General features: G+C 50.4%; 1 protein-coding gene across 6 annotated transcripts in view; it reads left to right on the top strand.

The window, feature by feature from the left end:
- RPS6KA2 (ribosomal protein S6 kinase A2) overlaps window positions 1–23,844 on the top strand; it is a 332,597-nt gene that overhangs the window by 231,454 nt on the left and 77,299 nt on the right. For all 6 annotated transcript variants that reach the window (XM_087865646.1, XM_087865644.1, XM_087865645.1 and 3 more), the window contains 2 exons: window positions 13,092–13,208; window positions 19,641–19,722. In XM_087865646.1, coding sequence (XP_087721772.1) covers window positions 13,092–13,208; window positions 19,641–19,722 — 199 coding nt within the window. The remainder of the gene's footprint in view (window positions 1–13,091; window positions 13,209–19,640; window positions 19,723–23,844) is intronic.

The raw sequence follows: 23,844 nt of genomic DNA, 5'->3' as shown, positions 1-23,844 counted from the left end.
GCTGCTGAAATAGTTAAACCTCATTATGAAGTTCATGACCATTTTCTGTCTGGATTCTGTTTGTAAGAATCATCGGGTCAGAAAATACAGTGTCTACAGCAGACCTGCTCCATGAACCGTGTTCTGAAACTCTGATAACCAAATCGGCAGTCTTCTCTAAGGAGATGTGGGATGGACTACTTCTGGCAGGAAACTGGAAAAATAGCCAGGACCAGAGGTTCTCCTCCATTGCTCCAAGTACCGAATCCCACGTGGGCTTGTCTGGGGGAAGGCCACTCATGTGAACCATCCCTCGGAGAGGCAGGGTTTGCTAATCCCCCCCCACACACACACTGCAGAACCGGCCATGCTTGATTTTGCTTGGATTTCTACTCATGACTCTTCAAGAAAAGAATGTAAACTCTTCGTATTTATAGCTACAAACCTATTTAGGAGAAATCGATCACACTCAGCTTGGTTGTGTCATTAGTGAGAGCACACATTCATCTCTAATCTCACTTTTAAACCAGCTTTTTGTTCATTGGTTTCCAGTAAGTTCATACCACCCACGCCCAAATACCTGGCATCACAAGAAAATAATCTGTTAACTCGCGGGCCCCCTGCCAGGCTGGGAGTGCGTGTTGGTCTCTGCGTAGTGCACGTTTGTGTCTACCATCTGCACCCTGACTGGAAATTTTGTGTGAATCCACAAGATGAATCCTGCATTTTGAATATAAAAATTTTAATAGCTTTAAAAATATTGAGCCTTCCTTTTACACCAAATGGCAAGTTTATTCTTTGCATCCAGAAACGGTATCCAAATACTTAATGCTGGCTTCCGTCTTCTTGTGTTCTTGCAGTGAGATTTTATTTGCTTCATTAGCTCACAGTTAATTTTGCCTAAACGTCCCATAGTGTTTCAGTGTTGCTGGATAGGAGAATGGTGAGTGAACATGGGAATCTCACATAAACGGTTAGTAAGGTGACTTTACTGTTTTTTTAATTTCCTTATATAGAAGCGTGGGTCTTCTTGATCATTTTTATATTTCTTTATAACGAAATTTAGAAAGCAATGAGAAGAAAATTAATCATTTATAGTCCTCCAATACTGCTACCATTAATATCTCAAATTATTTCCCATAAATATTTTTCCTACACATCTTTTAAATATCATGGTAACCATCGTGTACATAAAATTTATAGACTGTCTCCTTTAACTTACAATCTTATAAGACTCAGCACTGCCAAATGGACTTCAAAATCACTTAAAAAATTTTTTTTTATTTTGAAATAATTATAGAGTCACAGGAAGTTACGATCTCCGCTGCTGGTAATATGTTGTAAACAATACTGCAATATTAACACTAGGAATTTGGCATTTGGTGCCATCAACAGACTTCATTCAGAAGTCACCAGTTACGTGTCCGTCTGTCTGTGTGTAGTTCTATCAATCACATATGTAATTTCGTGTAACCACCGCCCCAATCAAGACACAGAATTGTCCCATCTCCAGAGATTCCTCCTACAACGCTTTTATGGACACACATACACCATCCCCTACCTCTGGCAACCACTAATATGTTCTTTTTCTCTATAATTTTGTCATGTCAAGAATGACATACAAATGAAACTCTATAATACAGTCTTGGAGACTGGCTTTATTTACTCAGCATCGTCCTCTGGGGATTCATTCGAGTTGTGTGTATCGAAAGCTTGTGCTGTTTCATTGCTGTGAGCGGATTGATCTTGGCTTGCTTAACCATTTACGCCTCAAAGGACATCTGGGTTTTTTCCAGCCTGGGTGTTACGAATAAAGATTTCTGTATGAACAGAGTCTTCAGTCCTCTGGGATTACTGTCCGACGATGGGCTTGTTGGCTTGTACAGTAAGTGGGCAGGTCGCATGTTGTAAGAAACGCACAGACTGTTTTCCAGTGGCCATACCGCTTACATCCCCCCGGCCGTGTGTGAGAGATCCAGTTTCTCTGCACCCTTGCCAGCATTTGATGTTATCACTCTTCTGTTTTTTATTTTAGTCATCGATAGGTAGGTAGCGATATCTTATTGCAGTTTTATATTTCTCTGATGGCTGAAGATGTTGAATATATTTTCACATGGCTCTTTGCCATCCGTATATCTTCTTTTGTGAAACAACTGTTTATCTCTTTTGCCCATTTTTTAATTGGACTGTTTGTTTTATTTTACTGTTGAGTTTTGAGAATTCCTTATGCTATGGACACAGACCTTTGTTGGACGAGTGCTTTGCAAATGTTTTCTCCCAGCCTCTAGCATCTCTATTCATCTTCTTCACAGACTTGTTGAGAGCAAACATTTTAAATTTTGATTAAGTTCAATTTATCGTTTCCCTTTTAGGGATCATGCTTTTGGTGTCATGTCTAAAAATTTTTCCCCTAGCTGTAGGTCCTAAAGATTTTCTATTAAACATTTTATAATTTTATGGTTTATGTTTATATCTCTGATCCATTTTCAGTTAATTCTTCTATTATAAGTTATGGGAGTTAGGTCACATTGCTTGTTTTCTTGTTTTTCCCTTGGACATCCACTGCTCTAGCACTATTTGCTGAAAAGACTCTCTTTCCTCCAGCAAATTAACTTCCCATCGCTGTCCGAGAGCAGTTGGGTATAACTGGATGGGTCTATTCCAGGGTTCCCTCTTCTGTTCTGTCGGCCCCCGCGTCTGCCTCTCCCCCAGTACCACACTCCCTTAATTACTTAAGCTACCTTGTAAGTCTTCACATGGCTTCAGGGATTCCTCCCACTTGGTTATTCTTTCTCAAAATTGTTTTTAGCTATTTCTGGTTTTTGGCATTTGCATTTCCATTTTAGAACGAGCTTGTCTATACCTACAAAAAGCCTTGCTTAGATTCTGATAAGAATTGCATTATACCTACAGATCAATTTTTGGAGAATTAAACTCTTCACTGTGTTGAGCCGTCTCATCTATGAACGCAGCATCTCTCTCCATTTACTTAGCTCTTCTTTGATTTCTTTCCATAGCATTCTGCAGTTTTCAGCACACCGAGACTGTATGCCTTTTGTTAGGTCTTACCTAAGTATTCCATTGTTCTGGGAGCAATTGTAAATGGCACAATCGCTTTTAATGTCTGTGTACAATTCCATGCAGGGGATGTATCATCATTTACTGAATTCTTCTGAGTTTGCTGGACATTTAAATTGTTTCCCATTTCTTCATTCTTATATATTAAAAAAACATTGTAACAAACAGCTTTCTATATTCAAATTTTATTTACAAAGTCTGAAAACTGAGGTTCCTGGGTCAGAAGGTACGAATGTATGTGCATTTGGATAGACCATGGAATTTGTGCATAGAATAAAAGAAGTCTGTGCATAAGACCAGTGCTTTTCTTTTTTTTTTTTTTAAAGATTTTATTTATTTATTTGACAGAGATAGAGACAGCCAGCGAGAGAGGGAACACAAGCAGGGGGAGTGGGAGAGGAAGAAGCAGGCTCATAGCGGAGGAGCCTGATGTGGGGCTCGATCCCATAACGCCAGGATCACGCCCTGAGCCGAAGGCAGACGCTTAACCGCTGTGCCACCCAGGCACCCCAAGACCAGTGCTTTTCTATTCATGGAATTTTCTTTTCTGTTCACATTTCTTTCTCTTTTAAAACATGGATTTATTGGCTCTTTAGATCATTTCTTGCATTGTAGCTGATTACTTTCTATCACAATATAAAATTCTTTACGGGCATGATTATTGTTTTCCCCAAAACATGACCTCATCCTGTGTCCTTGCCCACGTGGTAAATGGCGCTGCCGTTATTCTCCCCAAGCAAGTGGCCTCTTAAGATCCTTTTGCAAATTATTCCAATCTGAATGTGAATAATGCTATCAGTTTGAATAATTCATCCTTATCTGCCCCGGACAGATTCTGCTTTGCCTGCCCTCCCGCAGGTTACAGACGTGAGGCTGAGCAAACGGCCAGTGCTGGCCTCCTGCAGGGAGGGTGCTCTGCATGGCTACTTTCAGAGGAAGGGCTGGGAATGTCGACATTCCAGGATAAGGCTTTTCCAATCGGAGCAATCAATCTTAATAACTGTTGCCACGTATTTGTTGGACCATTAAAAAATCTGTTCCGTAAGCCACCTTGTCTTTATGGAAACCAAGGTGGCTCTCTCTACACAGGTTTGCTTGGAGACACCCCATCAGCCTGTCCCGGTGCTCCCTCCTTCCTCTGCTCACTCCGCGGGAGAAGGTGCTGTTGCCCTGAGCCTCATGTCTTTCAATGGACGTCTAAGCTATTAATACTGCCCATGGTTTCTGCCCAGCAGCTCGAGCCCTTGACTCGCCTTTTAGGTCTGGTTTGCCCGTGAGTGCCAGAGACTCTATACTCGCGTTACAGTTTGTGCCTTTGACTTAAATGTTCCCAAGGACAAATCTATAGTGATGGTCTTCATCATCTAGCAAGAAAGACACAAACAACCCATGTAGATGTCGATTGTTCACGCTATCTTGGCGAATATTCTTTGCCCTTTGAGAGATTTGAACCTACCGTCTGACCAGTAGCCCCGAATGTAAGTTCTTAGGGATGGTGATGGAGAGCCGTGGTTCCACAGCTCAAATTTTCTTTTGATGAGAAAAATAAGTGAAACCCCCATAATGACACTCGTAGATTTGTCTTCTGCCTCTAACAGTGTAGTCCGGCCAGGGGACTGTCCCCTTTTACTAGAGAAGGAACAAGAGCGGGCCATGATCCGTTGGACACGTAGCTGTCCATCCAGGTGGCTCAGCACATCCTGGGTAAGGTTAGTGCCCGGGTGTAAGCGGGGGACCCAGGGCTGTTCACAGACTGTAGTTACAGAGGACTCGAAACAGAAAATAGCCTCTTGTGAGCGAGAGAGTCCTGTGGGCACTGAGTTGCTGACCACTGGCTGATTCAGCATTTCCTTATTCTGCTCCTTCAGGAACATCGGGGTTTTGTTGTTGTTCGTTTTTAAAGATTTATTTATTTATTTTAGAGAGAGCAAGCTTGCAAGCATGGGGGGAGGGGCAGCAGGAGAGAGAAACTCAAGCAGACTCCCCGCTGAGCACAGAGCCTGACCCTGACTCTGTGCTCCGGCCGAGACCCTGAGATCATGACCTGAGCCGAACTCAGGAGTCAGACACTTCACCGACTGAGCCGCCAGGTGCCCCAGGAGCATCGGCTTTTGACAACTTCTTCTGGTAGAGGTGTTGATCAAGCATTTACAAAATGTTCATTTTGGGGAGAAAATAAAACTAGGATATCAAGTCAGAAATATATAAATAATTGGGGCGCCTGGCTGGCTCTGTCAGAAGAGCGGGCAACTTGATCCTGGCGTCATGAGTTCGAACCCCATGTTTGGTGTAAAGATTACCAAAGAAAATAAATAAATAAATTTTTAAAAATAAAAAAGAAATATATAAATTTAAGAGTCTTGGAGAAGGTAATATTCAGATAAATGAAAGTTTCCGTTTGCTGGAAAAGAATGACACGCGTCCCTGTAGATCTCACTGGGATATGACCGCAGCTCCTTAATTTTACTGATCCTGGGGATTATCACCACGTAGGTTTTTCATTTGGGATTTTAAAGCCTCTGTTTTTCTGACCTCTCAGTACATCCTCTCTCATACTACCCATCCCAAACCCAAAGTGAAAAGGTTCTGAGGAGGAGGAAAAGAAACAGCGTGCTGGCATCTGTCTCTTTGGTGAGCACCTGGTGGTGTCCATCCCCTCTGTGGGTCTTTACTTGGCGCTCTTTTTAAACTCGTGCTGAGGAATAAGGTCCTCGGGCCCTTTGTACGCACCTCCTGCTGCCCCAGAGCTCACACCATCGCCACAGAAAGCCGTCTGTTCCTTGAGGAAACCTCTCTGTGGCCAGACCTAAGGCTTAGGTTTTCCGTCCACACCCAGGTCTGAGGCTCTTTGGAGACTCCTCCGTGCATCTGAATAAATGCACATCCACAGGTGGGGAAGTTCTCGTCTCGCATTAGAGATGACTCGTTAGAAAGTACATCACCGAAGGCAACTTTCGAGATGAGGTGGGAAGGGCCAAGGAGCCCTGTGTAGAGCTGGACAGCCGCCAGAGCCCCCGCCCCCGGCCTTGCAGATGCTGCTTCCCCAGTGGGCTGGGGTGGGGAGCCCACCGGGAGGCTGGGGAGCTGCAGCCTGCCTGCCAGTGGGGCGTCGTGGCCCTCAGGCCCCGCAGCCCTCCCCTGGGCGAGGGAGGCCTGCAGAACTGACACTCCGGGGTCTGTCTTACAGTCACAGCCCTCGGGGAGTCCGAGTTGCGTGCACTGTGATTTATACAAGTGCCGCGGACAAGAGCCTCTCAGAGGATGGGAGGGAAAGTGATTGGAGGGGACAGCAGGTGATGGGAGGAAGAAAGAGGGACAGGTGAGGGGCTGGAGCTTGCACTTCAACACAGACGGCAGCATCCATCTTGCCTCGACAACCAGAACTGACAGGAGTAGAGGTGTTGAAGGCAGGATTTGGGATGGAAGGGAACGGGGTTTGGCTCTGCTGGTCTCCCAGGCTTCCTCCGTGTCCTTCACCTTGTGCTGCCCTGACGCCCCGTGCAGATGCCCCGTCCTGGCCCAATGTCCCTGGGTGTGAGCTATCGTGGTAACCGCTCCTCCGTGCTGATGCTCTTCTTTGGGAAGAAGGAAACGCAGCATTCCAGGATGAGAGCGAGCCACGGACTGCGTGTGTCGGCACAGACGCCCAGCCCGCCGGGAATCCTGCGGGAGCAGCGAGTTAAATACACCTGCACTCCCGCCCTGGAAACGACCAGGGTGGAAAACAGATCTCGGGCAGCTGAGCACCTCTTTCCCCTACTCAGGTGTCATCTGTCCCACTCCTGAAATTTCAGAGCTTCTACCTGCTGGCTCAACATTTCGCCAGCGTTTTCCTTTCTCTTACCGGCCCTCCGCCTTCCTGCTCGCCTCCCTCCTGCGCGCTTGTAGATTTCCTCCTAAATAGAGCCGTCCGTGTTTTGTCCGGTCTCCAGCAACTGCCACAGGATCAGCTTGATTTCTGCTCTTGCGGGGAGGGGTGCCCTTTACTAAGTGGCTCAGATTATTTTTAGCCCCTGAGAGATGGAGAGCGAACTTTCTGTGGACACCAACGGATGGGACAAATGCAGCGGGCCCTGTCCCCACACGCCGGCGAGAGCAGACACGCTGGCCGAGGCGCGGGCTGGGCTGCTCACACATGGCCCAGGCCTGGTCGGGGGGCTGCGGGGCTGCCTGCAGGATGGGTCCAGGATGGATGCAGGGAACCAGCTCCAGGCCCTTGATCCGCTGAAGGAGCCGCCTGACCGTCCGAAAGGAGGGGGCCCTTCTGGTTCCTAGAGTTTGTGGTTCCGGTCATGCTCATGTCACATTAGCACCGTGTACAAAGCCACCTGCCCTGGGGGTTTTGCAGTGAGCTGCATGTCTGCATCGGTTCAGCAAGCTTTACTGACCACAAAGACGGTGCAGGAGCTCCCGGGGGGGTGCTCCCCCACTTCCCACCCCACCCCCAGGGCTGTTTAGGGCGTCCCCTCTGATCTGCACCTTCTGGCAGAAGCACAGAAAGCTGGGGGAGCTCTTCTCTCCTCCTCGAAAGCATTCCTGAACTTCTGTTTCCAGCAACAGCCTAGACTGTGAGTGGCGAGCTCTCTTGCTAAGAACAGTTAATAGTACTGGATACACTCTCTTTCTTAAAATATGTACGTTAGTGAGTTGGGAAGTTAGTAACAAATATTCAGAGGCCAAAACCTGTGTTAGAGGGAGAACCCAGAATGAGAGGACAGTGTCTTTGATGGCAGCTGACAAAGCTGCTGAACTTGCGATGACCTCATGGCCTCACAGGGCAGGGGTGCTGGTGACAAGTCCCAGGGGACCTCGTTCCCCCCCCCCCCCGCATGAAGGAAAGCCTCGAGGAGGACACGGGACCCTGTGCCCCTTAGATGGGCCTCGCACACATTCGGCTGCCTGTGATGGGCCACCGTAGTCGGAGTCCCAGGGAGAGGTCCGTCTGGAGGTTGGCATAAAGCCCCAGGACGGGCTGAGGTCCACGGGGCGATCACAGGGAAGGCCAAGGACTGAGGTGGGCGGGCAGGATGCTGGGAGGCAGGGAGATAAGGAAGAAGGAAAGGAGACAGAAGAATAGGGAGGTAGGGGGCTCCCAGGGAGCAGGACATCCTGGATGCCAGTGAGGAAAACGTCCCGAGGACAGAGCAGCAGGTAGAACTGGGATCTGCCTCCTGGGCTTAGCACTGTCATGATCCAGTGCGAGATGGTGGAAGCTGGATGCCAGTGGGTAGAGGAGAGACCGGAGACCCTGAGTTTGGAAAATCCCTTCAGAGTTGTGTCCACACCTGGGGTAACCTGGGGGTGTGGGTAGGGGGGACAATGAAGGTTTATTTTCACAGAGAAGAGCATCCCCATAAGCCGGTGGGAAGCACAGAAGGAGGCGAGGGAGTGCCGGCGTGAGCAGGGAAGCCAAGCAAGAACCAGTTCTGTGTTCCGCTAGGACCCCATCCTTCGCAGAGGCCAGGCCTTGCCCCGCTGGGCTCCGCACATGTGACTAGGTCCTAGCTCCCCCAGTGGTTCTGACGGACTGGCTCCTAGTGACTCAGAGGCTAGGTCCCTTCCCTGTTCTTTCCTACACTTTCATAAAGCACCTGTTTAATAATCCATTCTGTACCCTTTGTGGGAGTTGATATCCCACCTGTGAATTGGTGATTTCTAGAATGAACTCTCCCCGTTCTGGAGGTGAAGCTAACACTTGCCCAATTTTTATTTTCTGTGCCTTTTTCATTAATATTTCACAACTTTTAACTTGCACGTGCTTTTCATAAATATTCTCCCTTTTAAAATGACGTGAAAAGCAGATGCTTCAGAATAGAGGACATTCTAAGGAAGTGACCTTGGTGCAGGGAGGAGAGGACAGCTGTGAGATATCCCCCACCCACCCGCCCTCCCACGGTCTGCAGCCCACCAGCCTCTCACAACCACGCTGGGATACCTGCCCAGCAAGCTCTGTGATCCGTCAGAAGTTCAAACACAATTCAACAGGGATTTAAAAAATTCATTGTCACAAATTATCTTGTCACATATTGATGTCATTTGAACAATTTATTTCTCTAGCTTTTATCTCTCACATTAGAACATTTTGAAACCCTCTTGCTTGTGAAGCAAGCACCTGACCATAGTACCACTTTCTCTCCACCAAATTTCTCAAGTTATTTAAAAAAAAGAATACCCATTCAAAGGAATCACACTAGAAACCAAATGTTTAGTGCCATACATAGAGCATTTAGGGACAGAGTTTATTTTCTTAAGGGAATCACATTAAAATCCATAGAGTTCTAGATAAAATGGCCTGCCTGATGACGAAGAAAAGGCATTTATTTCAAAATGAGACGTGGGTGGTATTATAATGCTAGTTGCCCTTTAGAGCAATGATCACCCAGAAAATAGGATGTTCCATCTGGAAACAGAGCAGACATGCCCGGGCATGTTCCCCTCCCTGCATGCATTGTGTGTTTTCCGGGGGGGGGGGGGGGAGGGGGGGGTTGTGGTCAGCGTAGGATGACCTCCCCTCCCCTCCCCTCTCCTCCCTTCCCCTCCCCTCTTTCTTTCTTTTAAGTTCTTGGGAAAGAGAAAAACAGTGTCCTCAGGCAAATTGAAGCCAAAATGTCACTACAAATGCAAAACTCTGAAATCTAAAATGTGACACTCCTGGTTCTGTAGGGATAACTGAGATTCTTTGTTCTTAAAGACCTTGCTGATTTCATGTGAGAAATCAGCTGCCTCGCAATGTGGTCAGGCAAGAAGTTCTGAGGCCTCTGGTGCCATTCTCAGAGGTGAAACTAGCTATGTGCTTTGGGTATGTTTGCTCTAAATTCTTGGACAGCAAGAATACACAACACTGGAAATGTTCTGAGAGATTTGTTTGTCAATCTTTGGTTTGAAACGTTAAGAAGGTAAACTACTGAAGTGGACGAGGGTGCAGTGGACAGGGAGGAGAAGGCAGCTCGGAGGCTGGCCCAGTGTCCTTAGCAGGGCAGGGAACCGGCTTCACCGGCTGGCACGCCAGCGGTGGGGACACAGTGGGATTGCCCAGGGTCTGGGCATGGTGGGGTCCCACTGAGAACACCACCTGACAGTGTCCCAGTGGGTTGAGTGACCTCATTTACTGCCACTGCGGGCCTCTGGCTCGCCGCAAAGAGCGGCTGAAGACGAGGAACGATCTGGAATCTTCATGAATCACACGTGCTGTGAAGTGTGATGGGGAAGAGACCAGCGGGCCAAGCTAAGAGTCCGCGCCCCCGTGGTCCCCGGGCTCCTCGGCCGTCTGCGTGGACGCTGTGTTCACTCTCCCACCCTGTGCTCGCAGACAGTGTTGAATTTGACTCTACTCAGCACTGTGACTGCTAATGTGTCCCCCTGACCAAAATGAAGTCATGGAGACGGGGACTTGCTCGTAGTGTAGGTGCAAGTTCTTTCAGGAGGGAAATCGGAGCCCGGGGGCTCCCTGAGGGCTGTGCAGCTCGTGGAGAGTGGTCGGTGGGCCCAGGCCTGGAAGTGCTTCAGTAACAGAAAAGGGGCACTTTGTTCTCACCTAAGTGACAAATCATCTGCCGTCCCTTTCTTCCGTTGACAAGTCAGCAGCGGGAAAGGAGAGCAGCTATGTCCCCATGGGGACTCGGAGAAGTGTTTTGAGCTTCGGCCTTGTGTTCTGAGTGGGGAATTGAAGTCCGCAGTAGCCCCGAGTGCCGTCTTTGTGGACAACAGGACGACACGGTGACACAGAGGTTCTCGCGGCCGCTGTCCCTTCCTGTGCTAAATGGAGAGGCTCCTTCCAGAAGCTGCTCCGTCTGCTGAGCCTAGAGGGTATGCAGGTCCAGGAGGCCTGAGGCACAAAGCGGAACGTCTTCAACTGTGGCCTCCACCCCAGACGGCAATCTAAATATAATGCCCGTTGGGTGACCTTTGCCCCCAGATCCTTTCTCACTCACTCAGGAAGTGATCACAGATCAGTGACAATCTAATTGGTCGTCTCCTGAGCTCCTAGAAACCTAACGAACTGAGCAGAAAGAATCCATTTTGGCTATATTCATTGTTTCTGTTCACAAATAGGAAAACCATTGTTTTGGGACTCCGGGGTGCCTCGGTCATTTAAGCGTCTGCCTTCGGCTCAGGTCAGGATCCCAGGGTCCAGGGGTCAAGTCCCGCATCGGGCTCCCCGCTCTGTGAGGAGCCTGCTGCTCCCTCTGCCTGCCACTCTCCCTGCTTACGCTTGCTCTCTCTCTCAAAAATGAATAAACAAAATCTTATTTAAAAAAAAAAAACATTGTTTTTACAAAACTGGCAAATAATCCTCAAAGATGTGGCAATTGGAGTGCCCCCTTAACCATCAGAAGAGAAGCCAGCCGTTGCCGTGGAGGCTGCTGACGTGCCGTGAGGCTCTGCCGCTGTACGGCCTTGGTCTGCTTTAGAAGGTGTCCGCTACTGGTTACGCAGGGGTGAAATAGTGCAATTCGGAACTTTCGAGAAACAAATTTTCGTACATATTAGAGAGTCCCCTGTAATGTACATTATTGCTATCATAACTTCACTTGAAAATACCTGCTCTTCGACTAACGTCCAGGGAGAAGCGGCGGCGTTCCAGCAGCCCAAGAGTGGAAGCCCGTCTCTAACACTCGTGGCTCGGGGCCTGACTCGGACTGAATCTCTACTTCAAAACAAATTTTTAAGGAATGAAAGAAACAATGAGAAGTCCTGAGTGCCCAGAACACAATGTGCTTGTGATTACTGGTCGCTATTTTTAGACGAGCTTTTCAGCCAGCCCATTCTGCTGTTTTTCAACACCTCGCACAATGCCAAGACGATAGAGCAGGGGGGAATGCTCCGATGGACGGAGGGTTGAAAGGGAGTCTCAGAGAAGCAGAGGAGGGACTCGGCAACAGTTAGCCTCTAGTGCCAGGAAACACGCCTCTTTTCCAGTTTTCCAATTTCAGATTGCTGGCATTGGGCAGATCGCATGCCCTCTTATAAGTGAAGAGAGGCATCTTTGGGGACGGGAAGTTCTCTGATGAAAAAGTCGTAGTGATATCTGTCAATGTTTTAATTTAAAGAATCAGGGCTTTTTTTCCTACTGGGAAATCTTGCTTTTGGACTAGCAGAAAAATCTTATCTGACTGCTTCTTCTGAAATTTAGTCTCTGGGAGACCAGTGAAATGCACTTAGCATTAGCTGTGGCAAAGATAGCCTTAAAAAGAATATATCCTTTGAGAAGGTGGAGGAGTGAAGGTGAAACACATGTGCGTTTCACAAACCACAGCCACGTATGGGGCCTGCAGATGGCCCTTTTCATCACAACCCCATAGACATGAAGACAGGTTCTCAGAGGTTCATTCTGCTGCACAGCTTCCATAATCATCCCTATGCCAACCTCTGCCCAAACCGTTAGACGCAGAATGGATTTCATGGAAAGCCCCTGACATGTCCTTGACATAAGACCAAGTAGTAAAAATCCATGCAGAAAAGAACCAAATAACAGCTCCCCTGGCCTGCTTCCAGAAGATAGGCACAGATCAGGACGATGATGTAAAGCTCTGTGATGTCACATATGTCACAGTGCACCCCCCCCCCCATGGAGGGTACCCTCCGTCACCAGGAAATGGAAACCGCCTGTCACCAGACATGGGAGCCTTTGCTCCTTTTCCCCAGTTTACTGCCCCAGCCCAAATCCTCTAGAATGCCTAATTAATTTAAGCTCCCAAAGTCAAGCTTTCTTTGTCCTGCCAATTCCTGGCAGATCTGTTGTCTTTTTATCTATAAAGAATAAAAACTGTCTGCTCTGGTCATTTCTTTGGTCTCAGCTTCGTGATTGGGCCTCTGTGCACAGGGAATGATACTTTGACTTTTTTCTCCCATTAATCCATCCTCAGTCCAGCTGGAAGACCTTGAGGGCAGAGAAGAGTTTTTCCCTGCCTTCCCCATAGTCCTCAAAACCCATTACATGACCCAGCGTGTGGTAGCTTCCATGTAGGACGGAGTGTGGTGAGCCCGGGGCACCTGCTGATCCGTGTTTTCACCGTGCTGCTGCTCTCTTGCAGGAGGAAGGCACCGTCAAGGAAATTGACATCAGCCACCATGTGAAGGAAGGCTTTGAGAAGGCCGACCCTTCCCAGTTTGAACTGTTGAAAGTGTTAGGACAAGGCTCCTATGGAAAGGTAAGTTGGCGGTGATGGGTATTAATGAAGGCACGTATTGCATGGTGCCCTGGGTGTTATACGCAAATAATGAATCATGGAACATTGCATCAAAAACCGGGGATGTACTGTATGGTGACTAACATAACAAAATAAAAATTATTAAGGAAAAAAAAAAAGGGAAAGGTAAGTGGGAGCTTTGATTCCCTCTGGGTGAGTCTCATGCACAGCCCGTCCCCCATCCCAAGGCAGAAAGTGCTTGAATGTCGGGGGATGCGAGTGATGGCTAGGTTGGCTCCTGAACCCAGAAGGCCGAGGGAGTGAGACTCCAGGCAGCTCCCCGTTTGTGGGGTCCCGTGTTCACTGGCACCTGCATGTGTGCACGGTTACAATTCTGTCACGTGCAGCTGTGCAAACCGCAGCAGCATGGGCCTGCAGGAATACCCCACACCGCGGCCCTTTCAGACTTTCCTGGGCGTCTACTTGTCATGGCGGTGAGGACGGCTCTTGACCTTGAGCCCACGCCTCTCCAAAAGCGCAGACTCAACAAGAAGGAAGAAAGCGGGGCACCCTTCGCAGCCGGCACATGACTGGCCCTCGGGAGTCAGGAAGGCTGGGCCTCACCGCCGGCCTCCTCTCCTTACCCTCTGCCTCAGCTGTGCAGTTTCTCTCTCTCTGAGCCTCAGTTTCCCTCTCTACACAATGGGGAGGGCATAAACCACGTGATTATTCTATGACTGAAGACTGGATCCCATCCAGCAGTTGCCCCTGCTGTGTCTGCGCACAGAATCGTGCCCTTTCTGTGTCACCATCAAAGTGGGGTGAAGCTGATCCCTCCCGGGAATGAGAAGTGGTCGGCCCTTCGCTCGGGCCACGTCCAGGTTCGGCAGGACATCAAGGACTCTGCAGTTAGGACGGCGTGAGAGTTCTTGCCGCGCAGTGCCGGTCCCTCCGCGTGCCTGTGTAACAGGGAGAAATCCGCACACTCTGCCAGCGTGGTTTCTGGAATCTCGGGCAAGAAGAGTGGTACACCCTTCCCTGGGGCGCAAGCAGAACAGCGGCCTGGAGCTTTAAAAGAGTCGTTCCTGTATGGAACGTGGACATCCACCAAGTGTCCCTGTTCTTCAGAGGACTTTGTGTCAAGATGAAGTGTGGTGCCTGTTGATCTAATGCACAACTGATAACACGCTAATGATGTGCTGGAAGGTCTCTTACACACCATGAAAATTAGCTCGCAAAATTTATCTTTTGGCGTGCGTACAAGCTAGACTGTCTCTGCTTGCTTTTCCACTTTTGTACGGTAACGTGGGAAGGAGGTGTCTCCGCTGATGTATATACAAACACACTCGCCTTGAGCCACACCAAATTTCCAGTATTCAAAACCTCGCGTCCTACAAAAATGGCTATTTAACGTGGATCGTAAGGTATTTTTGAAAGCAGGGAATGAAGACTTCAGTCTGTCGCAGCGTAAAGACCGTTACTGAGGCGTAAGGCAGAGCCCATTTACGTGGTAATGGAATGTCGGTCGTTAATTAGAAATGTCAGAGAAAAGGAGAAGGCATCATTCTTTTTCTAAGAACTAGGATTTCAGAACAGAGACAAGCAAAATCTCAGACACGCCCCACGTGTTGTTTCCAGAGCCCGTTCTCCGCCCAGTGGTCTTCGTCTGCAGTGAGGGCCCAGGCGCGGGCTGCTGTGGGCAGTGCCCTGGGATTGGGTGCCTCTGACCTCGCTGTGGACACCGCCTGCCACCCCATCTCCAGGTGCTTGGGAACAGACCGAGGGGACAGTGTTTTGGAGCTCGACGGAGACACACATCTGGGGCTCTAGGGGTCTGTCCCGCAACTCAACTGGACGGAGCCTGCCCTTGAAGATGCCTAGCCCGAGACCCGGGGCTCCAGATGAAAGGAGAAAAGGTTTTGCAAATTCCCAAATTTCACATTTTGAATTTCAGTTTTGCTTTAAAAACATTCTTTGGAAAACAAGTGAAATAACGTATGGTGTTTGGTGCAGTCGTTGGAATGGCTGTCTTTGCAGCGCTCCGTGCGTCTCCTCCCCAGCCTTCCACACGCCAGCGCTGTTCACGCGCACTGAAGCCGGTGTGTGTGCAGCGCGGCGGGTAACGACGAGCCAGAGAAGTGAGAGGAAGGGGAAGGAGCCACGCGTACGGCTGTTCTCACCTCCACTCACTACGTAATTCGCAGCTTGTGTGTGGAGCCAGGTCAGCGGGGCGGTGCCGCCTGGGCCCCCGAAGTGAAGTCCAGGACTTCCGGGGGACGGGGGGTGCCAACAAACGGGACAGGACTCTGGAAACCTCCCACATCAGCCACTAGAGAGCCACAGACACAAATTATATTTGTCCACACAGGGCTGTCTGTGAGGGATTCTTTATAAAAGCAAAACTAATGACAAGGGGGGAAAGCCTCATGTTCTAACCCAGCATAGTATTTTAGTCTTCATCCCTAAATAGAAACTGTATGCCCTTATGCAAAGGTCATCTGGCTCTTGCTCTCTAGAAAAGTAAGGCAAGACTAAATGTTTTCATCCTGCAGAAAGCTCCTATTAAACAGATTTCCCTTCTTGCCTCTGCTCCCAAGAGCAAAGACCCAGAGTGGATCCGGACTCCAGCATCCCTGGGTTGTATTCACCTGTCACCGGGTCCCTCCGTTCACCTGTCACCGGGTCCCTCTGTTCACCTGTCACCGGGCCCCTCCGTTCAGCAGTCACTGGGTTCCTCCCTTCTGTCTTTCCTCCGTGCAGTGATTGCAGATGTTGGAGATGCAGGAAGGAATAAGATGCTGTTTCTGCCACTTGGCCTTCTCACTGATGCCTGCTTCTGACAGCAGGCTCGTCCCGGGGACCTTTGCCATCCAGTGCAGGGGCCCTGATGGCTGTTCCCTCGGCTGCTGTGCTCTGCTTGTGCAGCCAGAGGACTGTTGCCGGGGCAGAAGCAGCCCAAGCCCCAGAGTATGACCCCCAGGTGGCGGCAGCTCCGGAGGGACGGTGGGGGCTCCAGGCTGCAGGTCCCCGTGCGGGACCACATGGAAGGTAGCACGTGCTCTCCTCTCCAAGTCAGTCCTGCAAAGTGTAGGAAGCCAGATAGCCAGTTTGCCAAAGCAGTTTGCTGGGTATGGTGGAGAGCATCTCTTGTCTTTAGTGATTTGTCAAGTCATCGTGATTTCAAGGGTGTCTGAGAGCAGAGGAAGCCGTGGTGCTTGGACAGGAGAAACAGCCTGTCCTCAAAGAGATTTAAGCGTTGAATGGGGGAAAGCAGCGAAACTCTGGAAGATGTGGCACAGTGTGTCCTGCTGTTCCGGTGCATGGTGCGGGCCAGCTGCTCAGGTGCTCAGGTGCATGGCGTGGGCCAGCTGCTCAGGTGCTCAGGTGCATGGCGTGGGCCAGCTGCTCAGGTGCTCAGGTGCATGGCGTGGGCCAGCTGCTCAGGTGCGCAATGCAGACCAGCTGCTCAGGTGTGCGGTGCGGGCCAGGTGCTCAGGTGCTCAGGTGCGCGATGCAGACCAGCTGCTCAGGTGTGCGGTGCGGGCCAGGTGCTCAGGTGCTTAGGTGTGCAATGCAGACCAGCTGCTCAGGTGCGCGGTGCGGGCCAGGTGCTCCTTGAGAGTCTGCAGGCAGGAGAGGTGCCGGAGCCGCCAGGAAAGTCTGAAAGCGACGCTGTCGCCCTCCTCCCCATCACCTTGCCTGCTCCTTGGGGTCCCTCGTGCATAAACACCAGAGGCTGATGTGCGAACATCCTTTTCTTTAAAATATTCAGGGGAAAGATACACAGATTACACTTCCCACATTCTGAGAAGGGATCAAACCAAATAAAAAACATGTCCTTGCTTTCCTAACACTTAATTGGTGGCATATAAGAATGGGTCTTTAAATGTCTTCCTTTTGAGGACATCGTCCCCTGAACGTCCTCTGGAAGTGTGGCTGCCACCCCGTTGGCTTCTGTGTCGGAGAGCACTACAGACCGATCGCAACGTTGCAGCTCCGAGAGCCGAAACATTTGTTGAGAGAAGCAGTGGTTTCACCGATTACGACGGCACCGGAAGATTTGGGGTGATTTGGGATGACACAGCATCTGTCTCTGTGTGTCCCCACGTCATGTCCTCGCATGTCACATGCTGAGCTGCTGAAGAAGCAGTCGAGAATGAAACGGGGAGCACGTTAAAGCTGGATTAGAGACGAGAGATCGGCAACTGTGTGTGCTGATGTTGCTGGAATTATTCAGAACTTATTTCACTGCACGCACATGTGCTCCTGAGCGATGTGTGTCCAGCACCAGAGGACGAGGCACGGGGCGGTGGTTGGGAGCCTGTGGCTCGTGAGCCCGTCTCCTCACTCGTGACCACATCACTTGTGGCATTGATGACACCATAGTTTGTGCCCTCAAGGCTGTGTTTACCTCTTGTCAGGCCCTGCTCGCCCAGGGGGTCCCTCCCGCTGCTGTTCTTGAGGGAGCCCCCAGGGCCTGGCACGTAGTGGGGGCTTCGCAAAGAATGGAATTTCTTCCAGTTCTTTTCAAAAATAAAAGCTCTCTTTTAGTAACAGATATGTATAAATAGCCATCACTGTCAATCATCTCATTTTAAAAGCCTGAAATACAATAGAGAAAAAGGTTTTATGTGCAACGCTTTTTGTAAAATTCAGCATCATTTATGCTATGCTTCATGGGTGGCAGCCCCGTGGACTTGGCTTCAGTGGAACGGGCTTTGCTCTAGTCCCTGAGCTCATATGTACGCTCTCACGCATGTTCCCGTGCGTCATGCACACCCTCCTTTATTGCGGGGAAGAGGTGGACGAAGGGGTGAAAATGATAGTTTCTGGATATTGCACGTTTTGGAAGACGGGTTTTATTGCTGTTGCCGGTCTTCTGATTCTAAGAATGCCTCGTCTTGGGGCTAACCGTTGGCCTCAGTGGAAAGGGTCGGTAGGTTGACTGCCCCCAACTGCAGCACACGGAGGGCTTGAGCCAGGAGCCACCGCAGCCTCTCTGCACAGTGACTGAGCGGCCCAGGCTGGCTCGCCCCGCCCCGCCATCCTGGCACCACCAGGGGCCCAGGGCACACTCCCTCTCTGCTGGAATCACAGCTGTTTAGCAGCCCCTCCCCTGCCACAGGCACCCCTGTCTCTCACCTCCATGCCCTCAGGGCACAGCTTTCTTTCCTGGGTGCTGGGCACTGATGCTCAGGCCCAGGCCCCGCAGGAGGTCCCCCAGCCTCTCCCACCTGCTCACTGGGTTGCTGCCCATCCCCTGGATCCTGCTGCTCCCCTCTGCCCACATGCCTGCACCAGCCTGGGGACAGGGCTTAGAGACCGGAGGGGACCCACAGCATGAGCAGACACACTGCAGGGCCCATGACTTCCCATGAGTCAGAGGACTCAACATGTCAGACACTAGTTTTTCTCTGCACACCCGTCCTTCCGACCACTGCTGGGGCAGCTCCACCTGCCCGTCGGGAGGTTCGTCCCCAGCAAGACGTTCCCCAGGCAGAGGCTCATTGGCTCAGGCATGTGTCTGTCCTGTGCAGCAATGTCCGCTGAAGGAGAGACCCCAGACTCTCTCCCCAGGGGTCTGCACCACAGTCTGCTTCATCCAGCCAACACATAGACACATCACATGTCCCCCAAAGATAAATACGAATGCTCAGTGACAGAACAGTCCGAATCCAAAGAAAAGGGGTAACCGACTTCTCATTGTCCGTGATTGTGTGGACCCCTCATTCCTGGAGGCAGCAGCCAGTGGGGCTGGCCTGTCCCTCTTGCCCTCAGTTTTGTCTGGGCCGGGAGAGGTAGGGTGATCGGGGTCATTGACCCCGATCTGTGACTTGAGTGCTGGCGGCAGTAGGGAAGGCGTGGGGCAGGAGCTGTCCCAGGGCCAGGGCGTGCTCAGGGTCAGGAGACAGCTGCATGGGCTCGAGGGCACACGGCAAACCAAGGACTGACTCTGTGAACCCGCGTTCGTGTGCTGGGACTTGGTGTGTTCCAGGTCGCTGGAACAGACACTGAGCGGTGTCCTGTGAGGATGGCAGACCCGCTCTGGAGACCCTGCCCGTAGCCATTTTCTTCCCCTTCACTCTCGTCCCTGGGGGGAAGCTGTGAAAGAGCAAACCCCACATGCTGATCTCTGTCCCCCACGGTGACCCTGGAGCCTCGCCCGCCAGCCCCATGCCCTGGTCTGGTGGTTTACCTCTGATAGAAGATGTTTAGGAGAAAGTTAGTGGTACCAAAAAGCAACGATTCTTCACGAGAACGTGTGATGCTGTTCATCACAGACTCACAATTAGATGACATTTGTCCTGGCAACCTAGATGTTGGAGGAAATTTTACATGTTTATTTTATTGGATTTTTTCCCCTAAACTCGCTTGTGTATCGCTTTGTCAAATCAGATAAGGACAATGAGTTCAGTCTTCCCCATCTCAGATGTCGCGTGCTCTCTTCATCAGGTGTTCCTTGTGAGGAAGACCAAGGGATCCGACGCTGGGCAGCTGTACGCCATGAAAGTGCTTAAGAAAGCTACCTTGAAAGGTGAGCATCTCACGAGGGGCTGGCTGTGTCTGACACATGCAGCTGAGGTCTGTGCTCTGCCTGCTGTTTGCGCAAACACACGTGCTATTTAGTATCGCGTGATTTCTGAAGCTGTCTCGAAGGGTGTATCAGACACGTACTGTCTGACTGACAATCAACAGTATAAACATCTCCCTGAACATTTAACATACCCTTGCAAAACTTCCACAGTTTTCAGAGAGGTGGCCGTATTGCATAAATACCATTCTCCACATACGTCCGGCGGTGGAGTATTATCTGGAAAACACGTTGGGGAGGAAAGCAGAAGCAGGTCGTATGGCTGGTGTGGACCACAGATCAGCCTGACTGCTCAGTGAGGCTGGATTGCTCCGTTTCAACAAAACGTGCTTCACGGCTGTGGAACTTCCCTTTGTCCCCTTGGCTGGGTTTTAGAAATACAGTGCGACCCCTGATTCTGGTGCTCTGTACTCCCGCCCCCAGTAAAGCGTAAGCGCTGAACACAAGGTCAAAATAAAACTGCATCCAAGATCCCCACTCCCGGCTCCCAGCCTCACCACCAACAGCACAGAAGAGCCGAGCACCTGCTGCACTCCGATCCCCGCCTGCTCGCCCCGTCGGTGAGGGAGGGGCCAGTCCCCGCAACAGGGTGAGATGTCTGGGCACACGCTCCAGGCCCTGGGCAGGTGCAGCACAGCTGATTGGTCATATCCACTCGTCACACCCTGGGGAGGGGCAGAGCCACCGAGGACAGGCTGGAGGGGGCAGGCTTTGTAGTAACAAGAAGGCAAGGTGGCCCCTGGTTCCCGCGAGGGATGTGCTGGGCCTGTTTGAATCATTCTGTAAGCTGGCAGGGAGCGGAAGCCTGGTGAGAACCAGATGGGGTGCAGCTGCTCCGGCTTAGCAGGAGCCCGCAAGGTGGGGGCCCCTCTCCCGGGCTGGGGGAGCTGTGTGTCAAGGGCAGGGGGCTCACAGTTAGGCCTTTGGGCTCTGTGAGGCTCAAAGATGTCAAGGCAGCATGTGAATTTTTAGGTGTTAAGACAATGTCCTCAGCAGGTGCTTTCAGGGGACAATATAAGGAATATATCATTCTCTGCACACACGTCGCTTACTCTTGGCTGGCAAATAAGGTAACCGACAAGATGGGCCAGGAAATCCGTGAACCAAATAAATACAGACGTTCGCATCCTAGGTATTCCGAGGAGAGCAAATGTTCTTCCGAAGGAGGTTGTTTAAGGATGGGACCTTACATGGTTCCTCTTCCCTTTAATCACAACTGTCCCTTCTTCCCCTCAAATATGACCTCACCGTCCCCTGCCCTGGAAGGAGAGGGAGGGAAAGTAGGAGTGACATTGGAATGGCTGTCAGGGGACGTGGCTGTGCACCTACTCTGGAGGCAGAAAGTCGGGTCAAGGGGCTAGATTTTGTTCTGTTGAACCCGCCGCTAAGCCTGCACCCCGTCAGCATTAACCTGGACCTCTCAGCTCGTGCCAAGCACTCCAGCTCAGTGATTCACCCTCCACGGATGCACATCTCCACATTTGTTTGTGATCTGATTCGGTGTCCTTGGGAAAGTGCCCTGGACACAGTGTTACACAGATCAGACAGGATAGAAAGCTGCGTCCGCAGAGCCATCATCACGTTGTTCAAAGCACGACATGTCTGTCAGTACGGGTCCATGCGTGTATGAGCAAGTAGGAGATACACGTCATGCTAGTAGGAAATGGGCCAAAATGAAAACAGACTCAAGATTACCGATAGCTTTTATTTTCTTCCTTATACCCTATATTTCAAATTCTCAACAAAAATAAAACATGTTTCATTTTTTATAGGGTAAAGTTGTTTGTAAGATACTCCAGAACAATGTGCTTGATGATGTAAAATTGTCTTTACAGTGAGAATGAGCCATATAAGCATAAAAGAATAGGAAGATTTCCCATGTCCTTGTGCTCCTTTAAAAGCTGTCTTTCAAACTAAACATTATTTGACATCCTTTACTGTTCTGGCTTTCCATAGTGGTCCATCACAAAAGAACAGATTTTTTTCCAGAAAGGCAATTGAGATTTATTTTCTTAAGAGAAAATAAAAAGGTGGTATATATATACACAATGGAATACTACTTGGCCATCAAAAAAAATGAGATCTTGCCATTTGCAATAATGTGGATGGAACTAGGGAGTATTATGCTGAGTGAAATAAGCCAATCAGAGAAAGACAATTATTTAGGATCTCACTGATATGTGGACTATAAGAAACAAAACAGAGGATCATAGGGGAAGAGAGGAAAAAAAAAAACAAGATGAAATCAGAGAGGAAGACAAACCATAGGAGACTCTTAACCACAGGAAACAAACTGAGGGTTGCTGGAAGGGAGGGGGTGGGGGTTGGGGAGACTGGGTGATGGGCGATAAGGAGGGCACGTGATGTGATGAGCAGTGGGTGTTATATGCAACTGATGACTCACTGAACTCTACCTCTGAGACTAATAATACATTGTATGCTAATTAATTGAACTCAAATTAAAAAATTTTAAAAAGAGAGGAAGTAAAAAGACTTACAAAACAGTGCTTTGAGTGAGGTGGTCCTTGGACCCATGATAGGAGGACGAGTATGTGCAGGAAGGAGGCCGGGTGTCTGTGTGCACAGGGAGAGGACACCGACCTCTCTGAACCTCCCTCCTTCCTCACTCACGGAAGAAGAGGCTTGGCTCCAAGGATTCCTGAAACCTGCTTGAGCTCCACCACCCCGCACTCACGAGCCCGTGTTCTCCAGATCCTCTCCACCTTCACGTGTGCGAGAGAGACAAGGAATGCGTGGTGACCGCGGTGACGCTCCCCGCTCAACAGCAGCAGCCGAAAGTACAGACAACCCCCCCAGAGCGAAAATGCAAGGAATTTGAATAGTGAAATCATGTTGAGAAGGTAAACATGAAAAGGGGGCGGAGGACTCGCTGAAGTCATCATAAAACTCCAGATTGTTTCTCAGAAACACGGGTGACTGTCATGTGTGCGAAAGAGAGAATTGTTGTCAGTGGAATTCCAAATAACGTGACAGAAGGATAATGGTTTCTGACAGCCCTATTTTATCTTTACAAAAGTGTGGAGTTGTCAGGCGCCTGCCCTCTTTCTTTAAGGAGGTGGCACATCACTTGTAAGGGAAATGTCAACCGTTCAGCAGCTGAGGGTGTGACGAGCTGGCCGGCCCCCCAGTCCCCCGCCCTCATCTTCCAGCACCTTCTTCCTGCCTTGCAGGGCACTGCTGCTTGCTTCCTGCCAGCTTAAGGACCCTTTGCAAATGTTCCCCTTCCTTCCCAACTCGGTAGTCATTACTCAACACTGAGTTGTTACAGGAACAATTCCATATAAAATATTCCAAACATCACGAGTCCAAAGGCTGATGCCCCATTCATGTTGTAAGGGAATGGGGCTCAAATGACCGTACACGTAGCCCCACACATGAGACCAGGGATGAAGACAGCCTGGCTCTTCAGGCTGCCTCCATCTCCTGGGTCGTGGGTCGGCAAGTAGGGACTGCCGCCCACGTTAGTGACGGTGGCCACAGCCAGCATCGCCTGCCGGACTTCCACGGGCTGCCACTGTTGGGGGCCACCCCGAGGTTCGGAGTCAGTTGGTCTGGGTGGGTGTCTACACAAGAATTCGTCACCCCCAAAGGAGAGGACCCCAACACTGCGGTCGGGAGCACACACCTGGGCCCTGGGGCGCGTCTTGCCTCTCCTCTGCGGGCTCTGTTGTCGTGGCAGCCTGACCTGCCTTCGTGTCCTCCTACTTAGAATGGGTGATGCCCACGCGAGTACCTCCCTCGTAGTGGTGCTGATGTGAGAATTACACTCACGGTGGGCATCGGGCGCTGCAGGCACGGCGAAGGTCAGGGCCGGCTGTCCTCGGCTCTGCTCCTGTTCTCTGTGAAACTCGGAGGTGTGTTAGGGCTTTTCCCGTCTAGATTTGGGGAGGTCTGATTGCGTGCGGAAGTGAGGAGGGAGGTTGGACCCTAATTGCCATCTGGTTAGAAGAACTCCGTCTTCCTCCAGCCCGGGGTCTGCAGGTACCAGCACAGGAGCTGCCACGAGGGGCTGGAACGTGCCCAGGGGCCCAGACGCACCCCCCG

The sequence above is a fragment of the Ursus americanus genome, chromosome 11, assembly GCF_024610735.1.
Source record: "Ursus americanus isolate L20-20 chromosome 11, mUrsAme1.1.p, whole genome shotgun sequence".
NCBI lineage: Eukaryota > Metazoa > Chordata > Mammalia > Carnivora > Ursidae > Ursus > Ursus americanus.
This window is presented reverse-complemented; position numbering and strand designations above follow the sequence as displayed.